The following is a 21,478-nucleotide window of genomic DNA, read 5'->3' as shown; positions in this document are numbered from 1 at the left end:
TGTCTGAAAGTTTGTCTGTTTTTTTTAATATCTTTCACTTGTTAAAAATTGCAATACAAAATCAGTTAGCCTACAAAAACAAATTCAATATTTTTAAATTTCCACATTTTTAAATATATTTCAAATTGTTTAAGTGTTAAATGTCCTAATTTTTAATGGTATTCGTTTATATTATTATTATTATTATTTCTACTACTACTACTACTACTGTTATTATTTCATTATGTCATGTTTTTTTTTATTATGCACTAGTATTATGAAATTATATAGGCCTCAGATTTTGTTTGTGAGGGAGACCAGATTTCACGACACCGTATCCTTGTTGTACTGCAAACACACAAGGGTATTTAAAGGTATAATGTTTGAATTTACTATTAGAACTAAACAATTATTAGTGATATACTAATAAATAATGAAATTTTATTTAATCGTATTAGATGGTTGAAGACGTCAAACATCTAATACGATTAAATAAAATTTCATTATGCAGTAAATACAAAGGACTGTCCACCCTGAGCAGCGTAGAAAACATATATATATACATGTATACATAGATATATATATATATATGCGTAGAAAAAAGCAGAAAAATGTAACGGGTATCACGTGACAACGCAGGCGCAGTGGGTCTAAATAACCTTTGTTCGATTTCGGCCTGCACGTTGTCAATTCCATGATCAAATAAAGTTTCTCAGTGTTTTTTTTTTTAATTATTATTATTTTAGTTTTAATATTATTCAGACAGCGGATGAAATATTGAAGCCAAACCTATCTATACCCCCAAAATAATTCTGATAAACTCCACGTGCACGACACATTCGAACTGACTGGACGGACGCGCGCGGAGGGCAAAGTTCACACGGAGGCAAGATGGCGGCTTCCTGTGACAGGTATTGTATTGCTCTGGCAGGGTAATAGGATTATGTGTAAATAAAATCAAAGACGCAGCTATTTGAAATGCTCCTTTTATTTTTCAAGTGATTTGAATACTTAAATCGCTTTACAGTCTTTGTGAGTTATTCCTCACTATGTCTAAAATCTTTCCTTACAAAAGACTAACGTTACTGTTGTGGTACCATGGTACAGTGATGAATCGTCGTTTTATCTACAGTAAAGGGTTTGTCTGATTTTAATATTTAAAGCGTTAGCAACAGTGTCCGCACAGGTTACTGTTTTTTTATCCTTTGTGAACTCATGGTATTGTCTTTCAGTTTGTTGCTGATTCTGCTGTTGTGTCTGAGCGCTCAGGCTGTGGATCGCAGCAACTTTAAAACATGCGACCAGAGCTCCTTCTGCAAGTGAGTATGATGAGTCCACTGAATAAAAGATGAATATGCGGGATGGATTAGCATGAAACAGATGTTTTCTGAAAAGATTTGTGCGGTGTGTTCATGTGATGCGTGTTACTTTTCTAAGCGCTGCTCAGGATGGACCAATCACAGTGGTTTGTTTGTGACGAAAAAATCGTCTAGGACCTTTTCATATGCTGTTATATTTGTTGCCAATCTTTGAAATTAATACACGTGGATAGTCTAACTTTTTAATTTGCATATCTCAATTTTAATAGAAAAACAATGTCACACAATAGAAGATTTCACTCACTGAGCCAGCATGCGCCCCCTGCAGGAAGACTTATTAATGAAACTGAACATCATTGCTTCCACACAATTATGAAATTTGATACAAAGGAGTTCTATAATATCTGGTGTAAGCTATCCTTTATAGGGGTTCAAAATTATGGAAGCTTGTTTCCACCACAGAATAAAACATTTTAAAAGTTAATTGTGACTTTTTGTCTCACAATTGCGAGTTTACATCTCGTAATTCTGACTTTTTTTTTTTTTTTGAATTACGTGATATAAAGTTGCAATTGCGTGTTATAAAGTCAGAATTGCGAGATATAAACACTTTTCTTGCAATTCTGACTTTTTTTCTCTCGCAATTCTCACTTTTTTTCTCGCAATTCTGACCTTTTCTCGCAATTCTGACTTTAAAACGTGCAATTGCGAGTTTATATTTCGCAATTCTGACATCTTTTCTCAGAATTGTGAGATATAAACTCGCACTTGCGAGTTATAAAGTCCAATTCTAAGGAAAAGAAGACTGACAACAACAAAACGCATGTCTCGGATTTGATCTGCTCTCTAACATTTTTTTGAAAAACCACAAACTAAACCAGTGCAGAAAGATTCTCTGGAGTCTGAATGTCAATAGTTATAGGAAAGGGTCTCAATTACCAAAAGGTTTGAAGTGGCCGGGGCTACTTTTACTTAAACAGCTATTACTCTTGAACGTAATGAGATATTTTCACCCAGCTTGGTACACCTATGTTGGGCTCTATCTGTGGTCACATGGAAAAGGACGCTGCGACTGGCCTCTCGGTGGCGCTATAAAAAACAAAAATATGGCTATAGCTACGCTACAGTCGGTCCAATCGACTTTAAAACTGCCATACGTTGTCTTTGACAGAGGTATCATGATTGGCTCTGAGGATATTCGCCTATAAACACGGCAGCCATCGGCCAATGAAGTTAGCTATGGCGGAAAATGGCTGTTTTTGTTTTGCATAGAAATTTGATTTACGTAGAACTTCACGAAATTAGGTGAGCACATGCGACATGATTCTAAAGAAGCACGCAAACTTTTATGAAGATCAGGGCATATAATTGTTAAAAAGCTTTAAAAATCATAAATTTCCTTGGTAAATTTCCTGTATTGGCTGTAAATTATCTTTTCCATCTCTGATCTAGATGGTTACAGGCTTGCCTTACTAAATATAACCTATTACGCATGTGCTTAAAGGCCTTAAAGCACTTGAACCCCGTTAATTGCTGCTTGCAGCTTTATTTTCAATGGTAGTTGCTTGGCGCATGACTCCCATGAAAGAGCATAATATACAGCAGTCGATGTGGAGTCAGTCCCCTGAGGAAACAATGACATCTCTAATTGAAAATATTACTGCCAAAGCCTTTTCATCAGATACAATGTTTTGCCTTCGCCTCATCTTGAATGTGGACACAATGTGGATGAGATGTCACATGTCTGATGTTTTCTCTGTGTGTATGTTTGTAGGCGTCAGAGGGAGCTTAAGCCTGGCCAGTCTCCGTACAGAGCTCTGCTGGACACGCTGGAGCTGAGCGACTCCAGAATCACCCTGCAGCTCATCAATGACAACAACAAGGTCACGAAATATACCAAAGCAGAGTTGTTAACCGAGAACTTCATCTCAAAGTTGGTTGTTTGGGTTAAAGGGTAACTCTCTCTCGCCAAAATGCAACCTAGGGTCTTTTTTGTTAAAGGTACAATATGTAAGAATTTTGCATTCAAATATCCCATAATCTCAAGGCCAGTGTTATAGATTTGGTTAAGTTGATTACTTACAATATCCCAAATGTTTCCAACTATTTTTAAATCGTGAGAAAATTGCGATTTTAACCAAGGAAACGGGGCGTTAGAGCAGGGGGGAGCTGGGAGTCGCCGGTCAGTTGCGTCATATCCGCAATACCCTCTGTTTCCGCTCGTACTGCGTGGAGTCCTGGACAAATGCGGAAGTTGTAGTTGTAGTGTCTATCAAGCAACACACGTTAGCTTGTTTCTTGCAGTCGTTATGGAACACAATTATTCTTTACCGATTGCAGCTGGTTCTGTCGACAAAGCATGCTTAATTTTATATTTTCCAAATGTAGCATTCGGTAATAGTTATGTTTATGTAAGGGAAGTATTATTGCTTTAGATTTGTGTTTAGTTTAATGACATTGTTTATCACGTCTGGTGTTTATGGCCATGTAAATAAATATAGCATGTGTTATACATAAAGATTAATCAGTATTTTGGCAAATGATGTGGGTATGTTCGAATGTACTTTTACAACAATTGTTTAGAACACGTAAAACTGCACAGCGTTATCACAACAATTGATACCTTACTTTTCTTGCGGTTAATTCATTTTAATGAAATAAAAGTGTGATGAGGTTCAAGAGTCAGGAAGGAAGAAGACAGGGGTCGGCGTGACTGGGACTCGTACTTTATTAAAATAAAGCAAAACAAACAAAAGTCGTGCACAACGCGCATTCACCGTGGCAACCGCGACGCACAAAACAGTTCAAAAATGAGAGTTCGAATCCACCGGTTTTCTTTCTCTGCGTCCAATTTTCTCTTCAGTCTCTCTCTCGTTCCAGCGCAGCTTATAAGCGCTCTCTCCACGCGGATCACAGCAATAAGACACAGGTGTTCGTCATTTGCACTTGACCTACTTGCGTCTCGCTCGTCTCTTCTCTCTCCCATTACAGACCGCGCTGAACCACGCCCTCCTCGCCACAAAAAGCATGTCATTATAAAAATAGAACTTTACCTCATCCATGAACATGATTTTTCGATTCCCGTCTGACTGATTTACATCCACGGTGGAGTTTAAAATGACAGTTCTCATCATTCCACGCTCCTTCACATCGTCATCAAGCCACGCCGTTGTTGTTGTTTGGAATGTAGCGCCCTCTAGCGGCAACAATTCTTGCATATTGTACCTTTAATCTACCCGAGGCGAACTTTCGTTTAAAGCATAATTAGAATGGAAACGCCAGTTTTAAGTTTGACCTTATTTTCGTTTTCAGTCAAATTGCCTTTTGAATGGGAGTGCTTGGGGCACTACTATGATAGCATCAAAAATCTTTATTTTTAAAACACTAAGAAGGCTCGACACAACATGAAACTGTGCTGGAAGTCTCACCAGGGGCTCTACACATGAACTCCAGCATTGAGAACATTGTTTGTGTACGCAGAGTTTACTAAAAATGAAAGATTTTGAACAACTCACAGTAGCTGTGTGCCCACCGGCATTTTGACAGTCAAAAGTAGTCGATCTCCGAATGCAACGTAACAGGGAGGAGAGTAAAGATGGAAAGCTCCTAAAGCTTAGTTCCATATAAATTCACGGATAATTTGTTGTTTTGTCGTTAGTGAAAATCAATATTGACTTTGTATTTGAAAAAGGATGCTCATATAAGAAGCAATACTAAAATTCAGAGTCAGTTCATTCACATTCGGAGATCGACTATTTTTGACTGTCAAAATTGTTCAAAATCTTTCTTTTTAGTAAACTCTGTGTACACAAACGAACTCTGTGTTCACCTCGGATAGATTAACAAAAAGACCCTAGGTTGGATTTTGGCGAGAGTTCTCCTTTAAAGTCTATATTGACCGTTCTTATTTTTTGATAGAATATTGCAGTGTGTTGTAAATTATTTAGTGATGCATATCATTTCTTTCTTTTTTTAAATGCGTGTGCCCTCGTAATCTTTAATCAAAGACATCGAAGTCTCCTGTCCTTGGAGTGATGTGCGAGGGCGGGACAATAATCACTCCAACAGCCTGTCACTCACATGACATCGCAGAAATAGAAAATGCTCCAATAATTTTATGATGGACAAAATCCTGCCCTACATGTTTTTCCCGTTGGAGAAGCCATTTCACAGATAGACGTTACGATGTGGAAGAAAACATCCGGAAAATGTCATGGCATTTGTAAGATGTAGAACTTTGGGTGGGGAATTTTAGGCACTTCACAATCCGATCTGATTCGATTTAATCTTTTTAAGGATTCCCCTAAATTAAAAGCTGCTCAGTGGAGTTTAATTGTGAACAAACTAATTTACATGTTTACATTCATTCTCAAGGTCTTAAAAATATGTGGAAGGCTTTTCTTTCCCCATCAATGGGAATTGATCGATATTGTATGATATGGAAAACAATTTGTGATAATATTTTTGGCCGTATCGCCCAGCCCTGTGTTGTGCTCCATACTAAGTGTGAGAGAACTGAGACTGTTGTGTTTGTTTGTAGGTTCGCTTGTTGCTTGAGCTGTACAGACTGCAGGGGAACATGACTCGGGTGAAGATTAATGAACTCAAACCACTTAAGCCCCGTTACGAGGTTCCAGATGTGCTCATCTCTGATCCCCTTACTGAACCGTAAGTCTACTCACGCCATCAGAGCGGCTTTTACTGTGTGTACATTAGTGTTTCTCAATGAGGGCGCTCGGAGGTCATCGGGGTGTTTAAGTGGTTTACATCGACACAAATTGACAAATTGACAATTTTTTACATACATTTTGAAAGCCTGATTACAAAAAGTCTCACCATTAAAAGCTACGGCTCAAGCACACAATTATAATGCTTTTATAATGAAATTATAATGACAATTATAATGAAATTTATATTTTGGTGTATAGGCCTATTATTATTACCATTAAATCGCTTACATATAATTTAAAAAGCAATATGTAAGTGATTTAATGGTAATAATAATAGGCCTATACACCAAAATATAAATTATAAATAAAAATAAATAATAGTATAGTACTATTTAAAAGTTTGGGGTTGGTAACATTTTTAAAAATGTTTTTGAAAGAAGTCTCTGCTCACCAAAGCTGCATTTATTTGATTTAAAAAATACAGTAAAAACAGTAATATTGTCAAATATTATTACAATTTAAAATAACTTTTTTCTATTTTAATATTTTAAAATTAATAAATCTATTCCTGTGATTAAAGCTGAATTTTCAGCATCATTACTCCAGTCTTCAGTGTCACATGATCCTTCAGAAATCATTTGAATATGCTGATTTGATGCTCAAGAAACATTTATGATTATCAATATTTTTGTGGAGACTGTGATGCATTTGATGAATAGAAAGTTCAAAAGAACAGCATTTAAAATGTAATTCTTTTATAAATGTCTTTACAGTCACTTGAATCAATTTAATGCATCCTTGTTTGAATAGAAATATTAATTTCTTTTTTTTTTAATTACCCTAAACTTTTGAATTGTTGTGCATCACTGTTCACACAAAAAATATGAAGCAGCGCAACTGTTTTTAATAAGAAATGTTTCTTGAACAGCAAATCAGCATATTAGAAGGATCTATTTCATGTTTTAAACTATATTCAGATAGAAAACAGTTGTTCTCGGCCACTAAAAGCGTCTTGTGTTTCCTAGTGTGTTTATTATATGACTAGAAAAGGATCCATTTTGTATTTTATAATTTGGGTCAGTTTTCCCCCATTATATGAATTCTCATCACTGAGCGGTGTTGTTCTAGTCCTGATTAACAGCTGAATGTCTTGTGTCCGTCTTCAGGCTGTCAGTGGTGTCTCAGGATGAGAATAGTCTGGTGTTGTGTCTGGGTGGGAACGAGCGGCGGCTCATCGTAAGCGCTCAGCCGTTTCGCCTGGACATCGTTGAGGGTCCTCAAGTGCTCGTGTCACTGAACTCCCGGGGCCTGCTGGCCTTCGAGCACCTACGAGCACGCAAGGACACGTGAGTACAGATACACAAATCGGACAGAAAGGGCGTCTCACTCAGGAAGTTAATTACAGATATTGACTCTTGTTAAAATGGACAATGCTGAACCAATAATACTTCATACTAAAAATATTTCACACTGCTTTCTTGGGCTGTATTTCTGATTAACTATATAATTTTTCTCTTTCTTTCCTCCTTTTGTATTGATAAGTCCTTACTCTCATAGGTGCATAGTTTTCACTTCAGGGCCCGTTCACACCAAGCAATATAACTGTAATAATAACTATATTAGCATCCACACCAACGCATGATATAGTTTCACCTAAATCACCTGAATGTTTAAATTGTCAAGATTTAAAACTTTCCTGAGTGTATTTAACACTGGCCATCGGGCAGTCATGTTTATAGTTATAGCAGTCTTCCTTGGTGTCAACGGGCATTTAACCGTGACAGAACAATACGGCACAGCAGCAACACAGTTTTTACATGAATTAAATATAAATATGTCAAATTAGTATAAGGGCAATCTCAGAAAAACTTGTCAATAATTGTATTGGTCAAATTTCACCCCAAAATCAGGGTAAACTAAGATTTTATTTACACAAATTAAGATTTTTTTGTTTTTTTACATCTTGACATAATTTTCATGACAATTAGGATTTTTAAAACAAACCATATTGTCCAGACAGGTTTACAGTAATGTTTTTTTTTGTTATTGAGAATATAGGGAGAATAATGAGCTTAATTTATCATCCATTAATACTTATTAAAAGCATTATTTTCCTGAGGTGCACCAGGGCCTGGTTGCAACGATTTCCTTAATTACCACTTAAGGCTGGAATACAAATGCTAAGATTTGCCGCAGTTTGGACAAATCACAGTGTATGATGGGAGTAGAAGCTCTTTTTTTTTTTTTTCAGAGATTTTCTTTCATGTAGTCTGTAATATGGCTGTTTGTGAATGTAAAAGGTCTGCAAAGTTTCAAAGAGCAAAGTACAGATAAATGGACTTATTGTCTCCTAAAAGAAAAGTAATTTAACAAATTTACATAATGCCAACAAATTTGCATAATGCCAGTCTATGCTCTTCATTGGTTGCCCGCAAATTCGCGGTTCTTTTCGCTGTGTATCAAGTGTTGAGGAAGATCTGGAGATGAATATTTAGATATGGAAATGGACATTCAGTTTCTGACACGTGCTGTAAGCAGTCGACCAATCACAATAGACTTGGCAGTCTGACCAATCAGAGCAGAGCAGGCTCTCGGAAAGGCGGGGTTTAGAGACCGAATGCTTAATTGAACCGTTTCAGACACTGACTGTGAGAAAAGTAGGGATGCTGTAATGTATATTATGAGAAAATGAAAGTGTTTTTTGACGTTTTACGCATATAAACCTATTGTAGGAGACCTCCGAAACACAATTAGGAGTCTTTAAAATAGCATAATATGGGCACTTTAAACATGTTTGATAATTTGAGCTGATTTTAGAACATTTTGTTTTTATTTGTCCTGCATCTCCTAACAACGAGGTGTGTGTTTCTGTGTTCAGAATGACTCTGGTAGTGTGTGATCCTGAGTGATTTAGTGTGATACCCAGTTTTTCTAAGTGTATGATGTTCATATTTTAAAAGTCATGGAGTGTATTCCAGCCTTTAGTTACAAGTATTTTTTGGATGGATAGGGAAAATTCTGTCATTTACTCACCCTCATATCCATACAGACTCTTATGGCTTATTTCTTAATAAAGAAATATGATTTATTTATAAATTTTCTTTATTTTGAAAAATATAATTTTTTTGAATAAATTTTTTTGTCCATACAATAAAAGTGTCTGACTGACTTTGTATGGACAAAAACTGTTGAAACATTGTGTTCTGCGGAAGAAAGAAGTCCTTCGGGCCTGGAACGACACAAGGTTGAGTAAATGTTTTTGGGGTGAACTATCCTTGTAAGGGGTTTCCTGCTCCTGGCATGCAATGAAAATAATATTTCTATAGCCTTTTCTTTGTTCACTGTTTTTAAGATCTGAGGGTTAAGATCTCTCACAACTTCTCCACACGCTCTGCTTTGATTCTTGCTGTTGCTTCTCGTTTCATTTCTGTCTTTCTCTCGCTACACACTAACTCTTATTGAAGCGGGACTGCAGTTTAGACCAATAGAGCACAACAATGATCGTCCACTTTTTCAGTGACCTTACTTCTGGTTTTCCCATTCATTTTCTTCATGGGAATTTGCAAAAAGAGTTCAATAAAGTATTGAGCCAAATCAAATTCTGTGATCAACAACCACTGATGTGAATTAAACAGCAATGACAATAAGGTGTGGAATTGCTAAATAGAAGCCGTCATTGATGTATAATTATAAAGAATACAGTATAAATGCATGGGAACATTTTGAAAATGGCTGTAAAAATGTATTCCAACAACCTTGGATCCATGGTAGGTTTGTCTTGAAAGATTTATACATTATTAACAAAACTCATAATGGAATTTTTTTAACCATACTGGTGCAGTCCATATGGTCACTGTTTGGGTTGGTATTGTACTGTGGTGTTTTATGATCGTGATCTTATCTAATTTTTTTTCACAGCAAAATTGACATTAAAATGACACATTAATTTGAAAAATTGGGTTCTGGGATTTGTATCTTTTTAGATAAAACCTGATCATTTTAAATGTGTCAGATGTTTCATTCAGATATACGTTTGTAAATGTTTTTACTGAAATTCTCATCACATTCTATTTTCCTTCCCCTCTTTTTCTCAACTTTCCTCTCTTCTGTCACGCTCAGCAGTATCTCTCATAAAATAAGTAGCACAGTTGGTAGCATGTGGGACTCGCTCAAGAGCATTTTCTCTAGGTAACATCCATTTGTCCAGTTCTTGACTGTAAAAATCGTAGATTTACTTCATAGTTTATTTACTTCATTAAACATATTGTTTGATTAACATTTATCAATGTTTTTTTATTTTTATTTTATATGAATGCACCGATATGAAAATTTTGGTCGATACTGATAACCGATAATTCTTTATATTTGAAAGCCGATTACCGATATATTTCGCGAGCCTGATTACAAAAACAAAAATCTCACCATTAAAAGCCATGTCCCAACCACACAATTATAATGTTCTCATTATATTTTTATATAGTCTATATGACAGACTTGTGTTGCATTTGACTGTATTTTCCTTTTTGAAGCAATTCAGAAGTGTTTCAGCTGAAGGAATTATTTATCGGCTTTAATATATCGGCCAAATTTTCTTATCGGCCCGATAACAGTAACATTATATATTATCATATATCGGCCAATACCGATATGGTGGCCGATATATCACGCATCCCTATTTACTTTTTTAATCAACAGTAGTGTAAATATCTGTAGTTCCCCAAATTAACCATGCTTGTACACTTTAATCAAATAGTACGCTATTTGCTTTTGATTTAGTATTAAAAAAGGTGTGTGTTCTAGATTGAAATCGTAATTGTGCTACCTAAAATAGTCTTATCTTTAGTGTACCAGTCATGCTTATTTGGTATAATGGCCATTCATTTTGTAGACTTTTCATCTACAAGCATAAACTGCTGGGTTCAAAATGTACTTTTTGTCACACCTGTCAGTTGTTGGTGGATCATAAAAATTAACTTTTAAACATTTACTTACCATGGAAATGTATTTGGTTAAACAAAAAAAAGTTTAAATTTAATATGTCTTTTGCATTTTTTTGCATTTTAAATGTTTTATTTATTTACCAAAGTCAATTTTTATTTGCTTCTGACAAAAGTTAATCTCAAACCTTATATATAACATAATTTTTATCACGTTATTTATGTTTCTCACATAAACACCACTACATGCATCTCAACAAAAACATTTCCTCCTTTGTTATAATGGATGAAAAAAATGTTTTGTGAAGAAATTGGTTATTAATTTTTCTTGAAGATTTAAAGATGCACTATATAATGCCAAAATATAATTTTTAATTAGGCAGTTTCTGTTTACATTGTGCAAATCAGCCAACCCTCTTTTTCACTAGCCTCTTTCACACAGTAAAATGACCAGAATGACTTTACTGGTAAATACACTTATATGCTGTTCACACAAGCAATGGTGTTTCTGGCTTTTTACAATTAAGATTTTATGCACACATCAGCACCAAAATATAGCTAAATCAGAAATGAACTTCTCATACTGATAACTTGCCAAAACCAATTTGGTCCTGTTCGCACATGATCTCTTAACCGTAAAGGTACCGGTGATTTACCAGTAAAGACTGTATGTGTGAAAGGGGCTACTCACTCCTCCCACCATTGCTCAGATAGTTTATTACAACCATTAGTAAATAGTGTTGTCACCTACACAATTACATTTTTCAGGTTGAACCAGATTGTTATTTGAAAAGTCAGGTTGACACATGCTCTGTTTAACATGCATTTAAAGGCTTAGTTCAACCAAAAATTAATATTCTGTCACTAATTACTCGCCCTCATGTCGTTCCAAACTCGTAAGACTTTTCTATGAATGTTTATATGTAAGGGTGAGTAATTAATGACATAATTTCCATTTTGGGTGAACTATCCCTTTAATAGCAATGACCAGTCAAACAAAAATGGTAAAACAAAAATCAACAAATGCTTGTTTTGTTGTGGAATCACCATATATTTGTGCTTATAAAAAAATCAAATTGCAAAGTGATATCAAGTACAGGTACTGCACTGGTCTGATTATCAATGAGTCGGATTGATGCATCTCTTATTCAATAACTTATTAAAGTTCACCCTCCTTTACAAGATTTACGTTTGTATAGTTGTACTAAGTATTCCTATTAAGAGAATCTGTGTCTACTTTCCAGTAAAAGTGAGTCGGAGGAAATGACAGGACAGGAGAGTGTGGAGAAGCAATCCGACGAGGTGTGTGTATGTGTGTTTCAATAACTGAACTGTTTAACATGCAGATGTATTAGACATAGATAATGTAAAGTGTGTTCATTTTTGAGTGTTGAGACCTGCATTAAAGGATTTGTTCACTCCAGAAAAAAAAATCCTGATAATTTACTTAATTTACTTGTTCATGTCTTTCTTCAGTCGAAAAGAAAATACGGTATTTGAGGAAAACATTCCAGGATTTTTCTCCATATAGTGACTTCAATGGGGTCCAGTGGTTTGAAGGTCCAAATGTCAGTTTCAGTGCAGCTTCAAAGTCTCGACACGATCCAGCCGAGGAATAAGAGTCTTATCTAGACAAACCATCGCTCATTTTCTAAAAAAAAATATAATGTGTATATATACTTTAATCACAAATGCTCGTCTTGCACTAGCTCTGTGATGCTCCACACATTACGTAATCACATTGAAAGATCACGCGTGTTCTGGTTAAAGGTAGGGTAGGGCGAAAAGCTCCATCTTATTTTCTCCTCCAACTTCAAAATCGTCTGACATCACTGTTTTACATGGTTTTTTTTTTCTTGTTTTTTGTTGTTGTTGTAAATAACGTTTGATTAGTCTTTGCACGTTCGCTTTGTAAACACTAGGTCTGTACTTCCGCCTACGTCACGAATGACCTTTCAATGTGATTACGTAATGTGTGGCACAAGACGAGCATTTGTGATTAAAAAGTATATATATTATGTATTTTTAGAAAATGAGCGATGGTTTGGCTAGATAAGACTCTTATTCCTCGGCTGGATCGTGTCGAGACTTTGAAGCTGCACTGAAACTGATATTTGGACCTTCAAACCACTGGACCCCATTGAAGTCGCTATATGGAGAAAAATCCTTGAATGTTTTCCTCAAAAACCTTATTTTCTTTTCGACTGAAGAAAGAAATACATGAACATCTTGGATGACGTGGGGGTGAGTGAATTATCAGGAAATTTTTATTCTGGAGTGAACTAATCCTTAAAGAGACTCCTTATATTAGTGTTAAAATATAAACCTAGCTGTTTTAACGGTTGTTTTTTTCTTCATTTCTTTTCTTCATTTAGGATGGACAGATCAAAGAAGAAGAGGATAAACCGGGCATGTGGGAGGAAACGTTTAAATCTCATAGTGATTCAAAGCCCAATGGTACATTGAAATCTGGTTAAATCTTTCCCATTTTATTCTATAACATGATCAGAAGAATATCGGTGAGATAAACACAGTCAAGTTTGTTTGTTTAAACTTTTTTTATCTCCATTTGAATTCAGGTCCATCATCTATTAGTTTAGATTTTTCTCTGCCTGGTGTGGAACACGTCTATGGCATTCCCGAACACGCCGACACGCTCAAACTGAAAAACACAGAGTGAGTTACGATATGCAGGACACACAAGCAGCTCAACCAGCAAAGGAGGGTTTTAATGTGGATTCACACATAGGTTGAATTTTGTTGCTGGTCCAGGGTGATTATTACTGGTTTTGCGCATAGCCACACTGTTCACCAGCCAAATCTAGCTGTTCAGGCTGACTGATAAATGAAGTTATGCTGGTTAAGCTTGTAAAGAAACCTGATGTGAACAATACGAGTCTAGTTGAACAAACTTTGAGATTCAGAGTTGGTTTAAAACCAGACAAATCCAGCCTGGTCGTTTAATTCACTTCTCAGGAGAGAGTCGGCACAATTCCCTTCTCTGCTGAAAATAATGGTATCGTCATGAAAAATGTCATCGCTGCGTCCAAAATTGTGTACTGTCTGTGTCAATACATTTGAATATTAATTCACTTTGCGACTGTTAAAACAGTATGTGCCATACAGTATGTATATGGGTAGTATGAATGAAATTCGGGAGTACTACATCCGCCACGTTGTTACTGTCACGTGACCTACCAGCATCAGTTGTGTATATTCATAAATCCTCTCCTATGGCATCATGGGATAGTAAAGTGTCTATCAAATGCGCATTTCAGAATCTCACCGGAAGTTGTAGGTCATCCGAGGACTTTCCGTCTACTGTTTTTCGAATACTATATACTAGGGAATTATTTGATTTGGATGCAATGCATGGATTTTTAAATTGCAATAGATTTTATTTTTTTTAATGCAAGTGAATCAACTGAATTTATTAATTTATATAACTAATTTCCAAGGCAGGACAAAACACTGCTGATGCCATGAAAGTTTGAGAAGGCAGCTGAAATAAAATATCTGACTATATTAATGCATGTGAATCAATTGAATTTATTAATTTATATAGATTCTCAAATAGTTTAAAAGCAATTTTAAAAGATTTTAAGTCCCCCTGTAGTCATCATTTTATCCCTTAAAACTCACCTTTGATCGCCAAAATGACATTTAAACGTCTTTTGGTTTGTCTAAGCATATTAAAAACACCACATAGACAAATAAACAACATTTAAAAGCTTGATTTTCACCACGGGGGACTTTAAAAGTTCTAAATATATTCATTTAAAAGTGGAATATTGTCAAACTAGATTTGCTTATGTGTAAAGCATTACTGATATAATGTATGTAATTCACGTAAAACTATATAATAAATAATAAGCAGCAAAATCTGGATAATCTATGCTTGCTTTTATTGTGAACTAATTTATTTTGGAGCAAGAGAGATACAAAGTAAGTGACTTATGTCAGCTAATTGGTCCAGTTGTGGCTTGCCCTGAATTAAACCTGCTCTGGAGTCGGTTAGCGTTGTAGTGTAAGAATATTGAAAATGAAGAACCATTTGAAACATTGTGACAACATTAATTTTCAGCACTAAACCAGTGACAATAGTGTTTCATTGGCCCATTGTTGTGGGTTTTTTTTTTTTTTTTCTTAGTGGGTCAGACCCGTATCGGCTGTACAACTTGGATGTTTTTCAGTATGAGCTACACAACCCAATGGCCCTTTACGGGGCAGTTCCCGTCCTCATATCTCATAACACTGAGCGCACCATGGGCATCTTCTGGCTCAATGCAGCAGAGACATGGGTGGACATCAGCTCAAATACTGCAGGAAAGGTAGGAGTGTGAGAAACTGAACCTTGTCAACCAAAAGCATTCGCAAATAAAGAACCATAATGTTCAAATTAGGGAAGCACAATATATCAGAGAGCGTTACAGGATTTTCTGATTTGAACATTAGTTTGGTGTAAAAAGCAGATTTTCTGTCAGTGCATTACGTAGTTCAAATGTTTTAGCACCGTTCCCTTAAATGTGTGTCTATTTTTCAGACACTGTTTGGAAAAATGCTTGACTTCGTACAAGTTTCTAGTGAAGCTCCTCAGACGGATGTACGCTGGATATCTGAGAGCGGTATCATCGATGTCTTTATCATGTTGGGACCAAAACCTACCGATGTCTTCACTCAGTACGCCTCGCTGACAGGTACAAAAACACACGGTGAAAGGAAGCACCACCGCACATTTCACTTCATTCTGAGTCAGCGCTAAACATGAAAATAACATATTTCATGCTAGTTTTGTCGTTGTTTACACGCCCTAATATTTTTCATAACTATGAAATTTTTAAGAGATTTCCACATCAAATCTCATTCATGCTTTTTCTTATTCATTTCATTTAGGAGACTAAAAAATAGGGATTCTCCAAAATGAAAATTCAGTTCACTAAAATTACATATTCAAACAGAATTTATCATGAATATTGATAAATGTATATATATTTGTCTTGGATTGTGCTGTCATCATGTATAATTTAAAGAAGAAGAAGAAAAAAAAAAAGAGAAGCCGGGAAAATTAACCCCCAAAAAAGGGGTAAATCTAGTAATAAAATGTTTGCTTATTTACTTATTAATGAGAAGTTATTAATCAGATATAATATGGGTTTTAGATGAGAAAATTAAGTTGGCCTTTTTTTTTTTTGGTATTAAATTTCACAGGATTTGAACAGATCCACGAATGCAAAAATCATATGCAGATTTTGAATGCATTATGAGTCGTATCATGTCCTTTTATCTTTGTTTTTAAGGCATTTTGAATGCTTTTCATTCCTCCTAAACGTAACATTCTCTTCCTTAGGGACTCAGTCATTTCCTCCTCTCTCAACGCTGGCGTACCATCAGTGCCGCTGGAACTATAATGATCAGGAGGATGTAAAGGCTGTTGATCAGGGCTTTGATGAGCACGACATCCCGTATGACTTTATTTGGCTGGACATTGAGCATGCAGATGGAAAGCGCTACTTCACCTGGGACCCCAGCAAGTTCCCCCAACCTAAAGACATGCTGCAGGGCTTGATGGACAAAAAACGCAAGGTGTGACAAATTATGCCCTGCATAATACAGTTAAAATAAAAAACGGTCAAGAATAGATTTTTTTTTTTGTACTTTTTTTTTTGAAAGAAGTCTCTTCTGCTTGCCAATGAAATATGAAAATGTGTAGATTTATATATTTTTATTTTTTATATATATATATTAGTGCTGGGCAATGATTAATCGCGTCCAAAATAAAAGTTTGTTTAAATAAATAAATAAATAAATAAATATATATATATATATATAAAATAATATACACATGCATGTATATTTTTAAGAAATATTTGCATGTATATACTGTAAATATATTTACATAATTTATATTATATATAAATAACACATTTTTCTTAAATATATACATGCATGTGTGTGTGTTTATATATACAAAATAATTATATACAGTACATGCATATATATTATGTAAACACAAACTTTTATTTTGGATTAATCACGATTAATCGTTGCCCAGCACATATAAAATGTATTTGCCTTTTGATATATATTTGATGATATATATCTCAATATAGTATTTTATTGAAAAGTCCTAAACCTCTGCAATGTTTTCACCATCCAATCAACAACCACATATAAAGATAAAAGACTTTCCCTACAAAATTATTATTATTTTTATTTATTTATTTTTATTGAAAAGTTGCAAGACATGGGAAAAAAATGCAAGTAATGCAAAAGCACTTTATTTGATCATTGCGTTTTCCAAAGTGTACTAAAATCATCCAGATATTTAGGAAAATCATCCTGATATTTAATGTTGCTTATTTTGAATTATATCGGCAGCAAAATCATTGTGTGTATATTAGGGCTGCACATGAATCATTCTAGATTGATTGGGGTGATTTTGCAGTGCATCTGCATTGAAAATTAATAAACAAATTACAAGCATAGATGAATAAAATAGAACAAAGGTACAAATGAAATGAGTAGTGTTTTGTTTTTCAGGTAAATCTAATTGTATTCAGGTACAAATGGACACATCGTGATATCGATGCTAAAACGATACATCATGGATCCCTAGTGTATATACATATATTATTACCCAGATCAAACTGAAATAGCTGTTGTTGCCCTTGCTTTAACAAAAGTCATGTGACATTTTGTCTTCTCAGCTGGTGGCCATCGTAGATCCTCACATTAGGGTGGACAGTGGCTACAAGATTCACAATGAGATTCGCTCGAAGAGCTTTTACGTCAAGAACAAAGATGGAGGAGACTATGAAGGCTGGTGCTGGCCAGGTTTGTAGCTACTTGTCCAGCTGTCTGTTAAAATCAAGCTCTTCAGAGTGCTGAAACACACTTTCTTTTTCTCTCTGCTGAAGGGAATTCTGGCTATCCTGACTTCACGAACCCTGAGATGAGAGCCTGGTGGGCCAGCATGTTTGCCTATGACCAGTATGAGGTAAAGAGTTTCTGAACAGCGGATACCCCTGACTGTTTATTAGATTCTCTCTTACTATTAAAGTCCCCCTGTGGTGTGAAAATCAAGTTTTTAATGTTGTTTATATTTCTATGTGGTGTTTTTAATTTGCTTCAAGACAAACCATGTGTAAATTCATAAGTCGACACCATTGCTGAGTATTTTCTCCTTAAAACTGCAGTGAACCAAAGACATTTTAAAACACTGTTCGCTGGTGATTCTGACGTCAAACTACCTTGTAACCAATCAGATCTGAGTTGGTGTGAGTGGAGGCGGGGCTCATTTGCATATTCATAGAACCGCGTATACTAAATGAGGCAAGAATGTAGAGTTACATTCAAGCTATTTTAAGGCATAAAGGATTTTTTTTTTTTTCAAGGCAAAAAAACATTTAAATATGTAATTTCGCTGATCAGAGATGAGTTTAAAGGTATAAAATTGTCTACAGGGGGACTTTAAAATGTTGAGATTGATAACTAGTATTGTGAGTTTGTTAAATCCCAATTGCCTTTGTCCAGGGATCCATGGAGAACCAGTACATCTGGAATGACATGAACGAGCCGTCGGTGTTTAATGGGCCTGAGGTGACCATGCACAAAGATGCTCTTCATGGTGTCTGGGAGCACAGAGATGTTCACAACCTTTATGGCCTCTATGTGGTGAGAGACCAGTGTTTTTTATTTTTTTGCTCCATTTTTCTATAGGCACATAAAGGCCCTGATATACTCACTGTAAAGTTCTATTTTATTCTTCGCTTGGGGTAAAAAGTTAGAAATACTTTTGGGGCGGTACACTGTTAGCAAACATCCCGACGCCTCCCACACTGTTGAGAGCATTAATTAGATGAATATGTAAATATGTGCTGCGCGCGCTTTCCTCTCAATAACAAAATAAGCACACAGCAAAAATAACAGCGGTTAAGAAAGCATCTGATCATAGTGATGTGGATGTCTGCATCAGCTCTCCCGTCACGTAACGTAGTATTTATTTATATTGCACAATAGATTTGTTTAGTCAAGCAGCTTTACAGTATTAAACATGTAAACATGTCGGTGTCGCTTTCAATTAAAATTACAACTAACTTTTCTACTATAAAGCAACTTTCCAGTGTGTTCATGTTTTAACTTGCGTCTGACCTCGACTGACTGAACAGAAGAAATTAACCAATGAAGATTTACACATCAAAGAAGGCGGAGCCTCAGAGCCACACCTACCTATTACATCATCACCACTAAGTCCAAAGGTTCTTTTGCAGAAAGTTTGCTTTGGCAAGCTGTCTTGAACTCCTGAAAAGAACTTCGTTTTGGACTGATTTTGTCACTGTTTGTTCTTCTATTTTATATATATATATATATATATATATATATATATATATATATATATATATATATATATATATAAAAAAAAGGGGTACAGATTTAAGGTACTGATTTGATTAGAATATCATAATATGAAATACTGTTTGATTGGAAAAAGCCAACAAATCTGCAAAGATGTGTAGAACAGGCATAAGATGGTGTTTTATTCTTGTGTTTGGAAATTTTCACTACCAGGCTCATGTAATGAGTAATAATGTAATAAGTTGGATATTTTGTCACATGACATCTTGCCCTGCTATCAGTGTAACAGGTTGCTCTGACCTGATGTTTCTTGGAGAGAAGTCCCTCCCTATAGTTTTTCACATGCAAAAAGCTGTCAAGTCAACCATAACTTCTGTTACATGGTGGTTTGCTCAGCAGAATACTAATAATGAAACATGAAATCAAAAAACAAGGTTAAAACAAGTGTAAGATATTAACTTAATGACATAAAGAAATATTTAGTTGGTTTTGGACTCGACTCAGACTCGGCCCCTTTTGGAATCAGACTTTACTCGGACTCGACAAAGGTGGAGTTAAATCCAACATTTATATAAAAAATATATAAAAATAATTGGTCTTCTAAGAAATCATATGAATAAAACGTTAAAAGGAGACATTCCCTGTATTAAAAGATGCCATGGCGTAAGATGACAACCCGTGACATTCAACTCGACATGAATCTGCAGCGGTCAGATGGTACAAGTCGGAGCTTGTTGTAACAAGTTGTAATTAACAGTTCTAGGAGGACGTGAACGCACCCGAAAGGCATGTGTGATAGAGTGAAGGAAAATGAAGAGCCAAAAAAGACAGTTGTTGTGTTGAAAAATGGTTCTTTCTTTCTCTCAACAATACATCTGTATTCCCAGCAAAAGGCGACTGCAGACGGCCTGATCCAGCGCTCAGGAGGAGTGGAGAGGCCTTTCGTTCTGACCCGAGCATTTTTTGCAGGATCTCAGCGTTACGGTGAGAAATGACTTCACTTCTGACGCGATCCTCACGTGCTCCTAACGAAGTGTTTGGTGATGACTTCCTCTTCCTCTGTGTGTGGCTCAGGTGCGGTGTGGACAGGAGATAACGCAGCTGAATGGGGTCATCTGAAGATCTCCATCCCTATGTGCTTGAGTCTGGGCTTAGTGGGCATCTCTTTCTGTGGAGGTGAGCAGTTACTCTAGTGACCTGTCTACACTGATGCAAATGAGAAGTGACGCACAGTGCTTGCAATGGGTAAACAAAACTGCACACATATTTAGATAACGGCCGCCAAAAGTTAACTTGTTAATATCTCTCGTTAATTATCTGTTTCTCTGCCAGTGACAGAATTTTCTGGCAATCCATGTTTTCACTGTTATATGGTTGCGGGTGCTATTACGCGTCTCCTGAAAGAGTTCAGAGTTTCTGGATCCAAAAAAACAAGTGAAGATGAATAAAAAAATATTCTGGGGGCCATGAGAATTTTGTGAACATGATTAAAAATGCTGACAAATAAAATGAGAACCGGCGAGGAAAGAGTTGAATAATTAACGTAAAAAAAAATATTGCTCAGCATAAAATTTCTTAAATTAATTTTTACAATTTTTCACTCAAATTGTTTTGCAGTACAAATGCAAATACATTTGTTTTAAATTAGAAAAATTTAAACAATGTTTTTTGCCTGTTTTTTTTAAGATTTCTTTGAATAGAACGGTTTTTGAACCGCATTTATTTGAAATAGATCTGTTTTATAAATCATTTTAAAGCATCATTGTTGATTTTAAAAGTTTTTTTTTTTTTTTTTCTTAAGCCTAAACTATTGAGTGGTAGTATATCATGGTTTCCACAAAAATGTGAAGCAGCACAACTGTTTTCAACATTGATTATAATCAGAAATGTTCTTTTAAGCATCAAATCATCATATTAGAATGATTTCTGAAGGATCGTGTGACACTGAAGACTGGAAGAATGATGTGGAAAATTCAGCTTTACATCACAGGATTTAATATATTCAAATACAAAAAAACAGCTGTTTTGATAATTTCACAATATTTAAATTTTTACTGTATTTTTGATCAAATAAATGCAGCCTTAGTGAGCAGAAGAGACTCTTAAAGACATTAACATTTTTTTAACTATTCTAAACTTTTGACCGGTAGTGTACATTACATTTGCGTTACATTTATAAAGCAGCACTTTAAGGTTACCGGCAGGAAATCATTGCAAA

At 35.5% G+C, this 21,478-nt stretch overlaps 1 protein-coding gene across 2 annotated transcripts in view; it reads left to right on the top strand.

Annotated features, from left to right (window-relative positions):
* Positions 1–814: 814 nt before the first annotated feature.
* ganaba (glucosidase II alpha subunit a) overlaps positions 815–21,478 on the top strand; it is a 29,239-nt gene continuing 8,575 nt past the window's right edge. Inside the window, exons 1-17 of one of the 2 annotated variants that reach the window (XM_079871508.1) lie at positions 815–890; positions 1,212–1,298; positions 3,073–3,181; positions 5,839–5,966; positions 7,135–7,314; positions 10,091–10,156; positions 12,150–12,207; positions 13,281–13,362; positions 13,485–13,581; positions 15,056–15,236; positions 15,449–15,602; positions 16,253–16,488; positions 17,613–17,739; positions 17,823–17,902; positions 18,439–18,579; positions 20,148–20,244; positions 20,335–20,436. In XM_079871508.1, the coding sequence (XP_079727634.1) occupies positions 871–890; positions 1,212–1,298; positions 3,073–3,181; positions 5,839–5,966; positions 7,135–7,314; positions 10,091–10,156; positions 12,150–12,207; positions 13,281–13,362; positions 13,485–13,581; positions 15,056–15,236; positions 15,449–15,602; positions 16,253–16,488; positions 17,613–17,739; positions 17,823–17,902; positions 18,439–18,579; positions 20,148–20,244; positions 20,335–20,436 (1,945 nt within the window). In that variant the 5' untranslated portion in view covers positions 815–870. The remainder of the gene's footprint in view (positions 891–1,211; positions 1,299–3,072; positions 3,182–5,838; positions 5,967–7,134; positions 7,315–10,090; positions 10,157–12,149; positions 12,208–13,280; positions 13,363–13,484; positions 13,582–15,055; positions 15,237–15,448; positions 15,603–16,252; positions 16,489–17,612; positions 17,740–17,822; positions 17,903–18,438; positions 18,580–20,147; positions 20,245–20,334; positions 20,437–21,478) is intronic. The other variant, XM_079871509.1, reaches the window with a different exon arrangement.

Source organism: Squalius cephalus, assembly GCF_949319135.1.
Source record: "Squalius cephalus genome assembly, chromosome: 5".
Classification (NCBI taxonomy): Eukaryota; Metazoa; Chordata; class Actinopteri; order Cypriniformes; family Leuciscidae; genus Squalius; species Squalius cephalus.
The sequence above is the reverse complement of the archived record's forward strand: the minus strand, read 5'-3'. Positions and strand labels throughout refer to the sequence as shown.